At 37.0% G+C, this 6,534-nt stretch overlaps 2 protein-coding genes across 2 annotated transcripts; one reads left to right on the top strand and one right to left on the bottom strand.

The window, feature by feature from the left end:
- The first annotated feature begins 1,800 nt into the window (after positions 1 to 1,800).
- LOC108381794 (translocon-associated protein subunit beta-like) lies at positions 1,801 to 3,067 on the top strand. The gene is made up of 3 exons (XM_017638193.1): positions 1,801 to 1,936; positions 2,115 to 2,490; positions 2,546 to 3,067. Coding segments are annotated over exons 1-3 (576 nt in total). The 5' UTR covers positions 1,801 to 1,934; the 3' UTR covers positions 2,744 to 3,067.
- Positions 3,064 to 5,090, bottom strand: pall (F-box protein pallbearer). Its single transcript, XM_017638192.1, has 4 exons — positions 4,870 to 5,090; positions 4,653 to 4,780; positions 3,871 to 4,591; positions 3,064 to 3,816 (listed from the first exon to the last, which is right to left on the bottom strand). The coding sequence occupies exons 1-4, from the start codon at positions 4,951 to 4,953 to the stop codon at positions 3,466 to 3,468; spliced, it is 1,284 nt and encodes a 427-aa protein (XP_017493681.1). The 5' UTR covers positions 4,954 to 5,090; the 3' UTR covers positions 3,064 to 3,465.
- Positions 5,091 to 6,534: the final 1,444 nt, after the last annotated feature.

Consider the following 6,534-nt stretch of genomic DNA (forward strand, 5'->3'; position numbering starts at 1 on the left):
CAACCAATAATTTTGCAACCTAATAATGATAAAGCATATTTATAAGTTCAGTTTATCAGTTTATCAGTAGTATGTACTATATATACTATACATACATATCTGTGGCGCCAGTTATTCAAATTTTCTTTGATATTTTTTTAGTTTTGTTCACTAAAAAAACTTATTTAAACTAAATGTGTACATACTTATGAAACATTTATGTACAATTATATTTTAACAACTCTTGCTTACAGAGGACCGATAATAGGTACGCAAAAAATTGATACATTTTACAAAAACTACAAAGTTTTAAATGGAGTTACTGTTGTTACTTCTGACAGCAGAGATATTTGTGTGGACAAGTGTTTTATTGCCCAAAAACTCACCCCATTCGCAGCGCACATACGGATAATAAGCTCCGCTGCCTCCTTACAATAGTAGCGACCATCACCGCCCACCACAATTAGCGATCCTTGCAATGCTGTACCATTAGCGTCCAAAATACACTGGACAAAGTTTTCAGTATAATTTTGTTGCGTGAAAACTTTTACCTTTTAAGAAGACTAGTTTAGTTTATTCCAACTCACACTAAATCGTTAAGTCGAATGTTGCAAACTAATTTATACAGATACCTTTTTGCGTAATCCACTAGTGCCGGGTTTTTGCCCATCATATGGCTTTGTAGCAACAACAGAAATACTCGACATATTTACAAAATTATTTTTCCCCCAAATCTTTACAAAGCCGAACTAAGATTAGACAACGATTTAACGTCCGAAACGCTTGAATACTAAAAACTGACTACGTACACTAGGCCAAGCAATTTACTGACAATACGCATGAAAGGTCATTCAAGGTCGTAGTAAGTCAACTTGTGCTACCACACAAGTGTATGTAAACAAATTATTCTCTGGGATTTACACAATATTTGGGCAATAAGCACTTACCTCGATTTCAAGCCCGTCTTCTTAGCTTGGCTACGCACGTTTACCTTCTAAATCGATGTTAATTAAATGCATAAAAGGTATATCAACAAAATAACAAAAAACCAGCTGCAAGTTGATGCAAGTTGATGAAGCATTGTAAACAAACCATTGTGAACATTCGATAAATTGATAACTATCGATAAGTATAAAAACAGGTAAATCTCATAAGGCGGGCTGCACATTTTAAATTAGTCTGCATTGTTCAACCAGTTCAACTTTGCGATCAACATTTGCGTTCAACTCAGCGCATGGTCAAAACTCAAAATTTTTGGCGACAATTAGTTCCAAGATTAGTTCACAAAGAAAATGCGCCTTCTCATTCATAAACGTTCTCTGGCGTGAGCACAGAGCGGCACAAAATTAACAGAATTTGAATAAATTAGCAATAAACAAGGCGAATTCATTTTACAACAAACACATCATTTTGGCATTAGGAAGTACCGCGGCGAAAATCTGAATTCGTCATCAACACCACCTTGTATAAATTTGCCTTGCTTAATGTCAAAACGGACGCGAAACCTGTTGTAAATCTACTAGTAAGATATCAAAACGGACGCGAATTCTTCTTGCAAACCTTCTTGACTCACTCGTCATACTTCAGCGGGTTGTCTCTTCTTATAGATTTACGTTCTTTGGTTTCATGAAGATTAACCCTTAAATTTGAACTTCGTCTTGATACAAATTTTTCCTTTCAAGTCGTGAGGCAACTTGAGAGTCAAGTCAAACAGCTGCGTGTGATCAACTTGAAATCAAGTTTTTGATCGTCTAACACATCACAATTAGATGGCGCCACAACTTGTGAATACGAATTGTGACATTTGAAAAACACGAAGCTTACACGTCACATAGTCCCGTCAAAATTTCACTACAATTTTATCAAGTTGTATTGATGGGACATTGTTCGTGTAGTGCAGAAATTTAACAACATATTTAAGATATTTTAGCTGAAATTATTATCTAGAGTTACTCATGTAAGTACAATTAATAATGTATGAACCACAACTGGCTAAAATATTTAAATAACATTGCCGATGGCATATAGTTTTGCTTTGCCGGGTGCTTTAGTTTCCACGTCGACAATGTGAAATTTTGGAAATTTATTCTCTGTACCAATGAACTTGAAATTAACATTTCTGGCACTCCTTACAGGATGTTCAAAACACTATTTACGACCTGCCTCCTATTAGCCATTTCAAATGTTTGCCTCTCGGATGAAGAGACCAGCGCACGTTTGCTTGTTTCGAAACAAATCCTCAACAAATATCTGGTTGAACAGAGTGATTTGCTGGTGCGATATACAATTTACAATGTAGGAAACGGCGCCGCCACCAATGTAAAATTAGTAGACAATGGATTCCCTTCTGAAGCGTTCGATGTAGTCGGAGGTCAACCCACAGCCACTGTGGAGCGTATTGCTCCACAAGCCAACTACACACATGTTTTAGTGGTGCGTCCAAAATCGTACGGATATTTCAATTTTACTGCCGCCGAGATTTCCTATAAGCCTGTTGAAGAGGTCGAAAAGGTAAATAATTACTTAAATGTAAATCGATATAAGTATTAATGAATTTGGTTTATAGTTGCAACTGGCTGTAAGCTCAGAGCCTGGTGAAGGTGGCATCATCAATCTTGGTGAATTCAACAAGCGGTTCTCATCACACTTCTTTGATTGGGTTGCTTTCGCTATAATGACGTTGCCCTCATTAGCAATCCCGTTGGCCCTTTGGCACTCGTCAAAGAGCAAATATGAACGGTACGGCAAGAACAAGAAGCATTAAATATCAGCCTTAAAGCCGAATTGGCAGGCTACTTTTCGAAACATATATCTCGCAAACGATTCATTTATTAATATCGCCTATTTTCATAAATTATACTCGGCATTTGCAATGTTTTTCACTATCCGGGACACGGTACATTTTTTATTCTTGCTTAAAAACGTCCAACTTTCATCGAAAAAGCTAATCGGTACTAAATTTTATCCGCAGCCTAAACATAAAATCGTTTTAGATTTATTTGAAAAGAAAAAAAAAACGAAGGTCTATGAATGGTGATGCAAAGGACCACTAAGCGACCAATGTTTTCTAATAAAGAAATAAACTATAGGCATAAGTCAATTTATTTAAACAAGGTTATAAAATACATAACTGCTAGGTATTTACAGTTCCCAAAAAGCAATCATTTCTCTTGCATTAATACAACAAATCAGCTATGATTAAAATCAGTCGATCAAAATGGACATTGCATATCCGCCCAATGAAAATATTTAAGATTTTGGTAGATAAATGAGCTCAGATCGGCTGGCTTCTGGAAGCTTGTGCATTAGGGCGTTATCAAATGCTAAATATGTATTTCAAGACTTATCTTATGAAAAGGTAATAATGGTTAGGAAGCCAGCTATCCTTAAGATGTGATTCCTAATTGAAAACACATTAGCAGTTGCACTTATCCTTTAAATCGCTAATAAAAATCGGTAATTTTGGAAATGTTTGAACTTAGAAACCTATTCTGGATTTTCGCCCGCGTCAGGTTTTCTCTTCCCCCCAGTCGAGTTTCCTTCGCAACGTCGTTTTTTGGCAGCTGACGGTCCTTCCGATGGGTCAATACTAACATCTACTCCGTCATCATTCACTTCTGTAGAAGGTACCGCACCAACAACAGGTGCTGCATTAGTTGATTCCCCTGTAGCTGGATTAATTTGTTTAATATTTGCAGATATTTCCCTGTTCTTGGCGTCCAAGTCCTCTAAACGTTTTTTAAGTTCAGTGATCTGAGTGCTCATCGAAGCAATAGTGTTCATAGTCTGTTGTAAGCGGCGCGATTGTTGCACCTGTATATGCTGCATTCGGTTCATCTGCAATTTATATTCGATTATAATAATAGGCAAAAAAAAACATCGTATTTATACCCTTTGGATTCCGTTTTTGTACTCCAACTCAAGCTTCTTATACTTGGCCATGGTAGCTCTTGCTTCTGGGCATCCACTGCGATTTTGTTGGCCTTCGTTTCTAGGGCTCGTGCCAGCTGTTTTACTACCGCAGCACCCTATTGCGGTGTACAAAGAGTCCCAATCTGTGGAATCAGAACTGTCTGAATGTGGCGACTTCATGTTAATCAGTGCAGCCATACGGTTAAGTATAGCTTCACAAGCGGAGTCGTTGCATGTATTGCAAGTCATCTTCATTGGAGCTGCTCGTGTTGGTGGTGTCCACATTTTGGACGTGCTGTTTGATTGTGGCCACATACTGGAGCTACCAGTCTGAACACTGAAGATTATGTTACCTAAACCAGAACTTGCCGGTGTTATACGTTTGTTTTCAATACCGCCAGCATTAGACCTGTTTCCAACAGAATCTACATACGATTTTAAAAGATTTGCGATTTTTTCATCAAAATGTTCTATAGCCATGGACGATATATCCCGTAACTCCTGGAGAACTTCATGTGGCCGAAGGGTTTTACGCGTTTTTGACACCAATGAGAGAATTCGAAAAATTTCATCCAACACCCGACCGGGAATGAAACAGCACAAATTCAGGTCTATGTACTTGCAATATGTCATTGAAAGCATGGAAATTCGCGTCTCTATGGATGTTAGGATATCTGCATGACGCGCAAGACTATGATTCCTGTAAAAAAATATATTACTCTCTATTGACGTCATAGTTTTTTTAGGTTCTAGGTACACACCGTCGTTCGGATTCCCTACGCGGGAGCATTGATTTGATGCGTTTAAAGATAGTTGTGTGCTGACGAACAGCGCGACTGAAACCTCCGTTTAGCACTTGTTGACAAATTTGGTTTATTCTTCTGCAAACCTAGAATTTAAATTGACAAACATTATGCCGTTAGATGTGTAACTAACTCGTGGTTTTCCACTTTTTTCTTTGCATAGCTGGATACTTACCAAGCGGTTTTTAGATACCTCTTCATAGGTAAGAAACTCGAAGATGTCCAGGAGCATACAGTCTGGTAGTTCTAGTAAATTCATATTGATATTCCCTAGTTCCTATAAGTGATTGCAAAACAATAAATCCACTATCCCTACCACTCTGGCAATTCACGTCTAGAATGTTTTCTGCGAAATCAAAACGGCCAAACGCAAAATGACGAAATGGCATAGAAAATAAAGAAGAGATCAAAACAAATGAAGACTCCAATAGTGTTGCCACTCCGGCATGTATTTTTCCCACCAAAATACTTCAAAACATGCCGCAAGTGAATTAAAAGGCGTTCGTAAAGAATTTGACCGGCCAATGGTCTGCCACCTAGAATTTGATCCCTCTCAATTATTTCTAAAAAACGATTTTTTTTTTAAATTTATGCTAGCGCAGTGTAGTAATTTACCATGAACCAACGACTACAGTAGCTCGTTTCTGTAACAATTCTCTACCAAGGCGAATTGAGATATGAATTCGCCGCCCTATTCTCTACTGCTAATTAGTAGGTGAGAATCATGATAAAAACATAGCAAGGTATAACCGTTCTCTCAATTTGTCGGCCATGATTTTTTTTTGAAGTTTGCCAACATTTTAAAATCATATAAAAGTGAAAATAAAAAATTGAAATTGTTCGAAATTGTTGTTGCTTGAGATTGAAAATGAAAATGTGTGTGTGAGTTTGTGAGTAAATTTAAAAATTAAATTGTTTGGAAACGTCAAGAATCTTAAAAGTGACTCTCAGCGGTTCTACCTTACTATATTTTTATCATGGGTGAGAATGACGTATTTTCTCTACCAGTAGAGAAATAATCGGTAGAGAAAAGTTACAGAAACGGGCTACAGATCACCTAATCAGCCATCGTTGTATTTGTAATCGATTTTCAGAAAAAAGTTTGCGTAGCGTTTTTGACGTTTTTCGGTTTTGTTTACACCGTCTTCTACCTCTTCGTGGTGATTTTTTTAGCGATTGAATGTGTTTTCTGCAGCGATTTTAATTATAAATTTTGGTTTATTACATATTTATGATATAAAATGAAGTGCTGCGTGATTGGAACAAGTTTGTGTGTATGTTTGGTTTGCCAAAACGCGTTAATTTGCGTGAAAAGTGGATGCACGTTTGTGGCCAGAACGTTGGCATTGAAAAATCGACCCGTAGTAATGATATGCGATTGTAAAACACTTTCAATCATGAAAACCATATTTTATGAACTTTTTTTGCTAATTGTCATNAAATCGACCCGTGGTAATGATATGCGATTGTAAAACACTTTCAATCATGAAAACCATATTTTATGAACTTTTTTTGCTAATTGTCATCAAGTTTCCCTTTGTATATTTTATAATAAATACCAATTTAATGGCACCCAATCACCGCGCTTTTTTCGTTTTCTTTGTTTTCATTCTTAGGCAGATGTCAAAAACGCTCAGAAATATACTTTTTTCTTGCTTCTTTGATTAGGTGATCTTGGATTTTTGGTTTATGTGGTCTACACGTGCGGGATCTCATACAAGAATGATAGAATACAAGATTGCGCCGTCCTGACCGTTGACATTTGTGTACCACAAGTAAACAAAGAATAATCGAAAAGAAGAACGAGTAGAAACTGCCAAAACAGTTCAATTTACAGCGA

The sequence above is a fragment of the Rhagoletis zephyria genome, unplaced genomic scaffold, assembly GCF_001687245.7.
Source record: "Rhagoletis zephyria isolate East Lansing unplaced genomic scaffold, Rhagoletis_zephyria_1.1 Rzeph_scaffold_23829, whole genome shotgun sequence".
NCBI classification, from domain to species: domain Eukaryota; kingdom Metazoa; phylum Arthropoda; class Insecta; order Diptera; family Tephritidae; genus Rhagoletis; species Rhagoletis zephyria.

What these genes read in the sequence shown, in the direction of transcription:
- LOC108381794 (XM_017638193.1), top strand. An exon ending in CTGTTGAAGAGGTCGAAAAG is followed by an intron (nt 2,491 to 2,545) that starts GTAAATAATTAC and finishes TTTGGTTTATAG; the next exon opens with TTGCAACTGGCTGTAAGCTC.
- pall (XM_017638192.1), bottom strand. Translation starts at nt 4,953, where the DNA reads ATGAATTTACTAGAACTACCAGACTGTATGCTCCTGGACATCTTCGAG. An exon ending in AGGTATCTAAAAACCGCTTG is followed by an intron (nt 4,781 to 4,869) that starts GTAAGTATCCAG and finishes TTTAAATTCTAG; the next exon opens with GTTTGCAGAAGAATAAACCA. An exon ending in ACAAAAACGGAATCCAAAGG is followed by an intron (nt 3,817 to 3,870) that starts GTATAAATACGA and finishes TATAAATTGCAG; the next exon opens with ATGAACCGAATGCAGCATAT.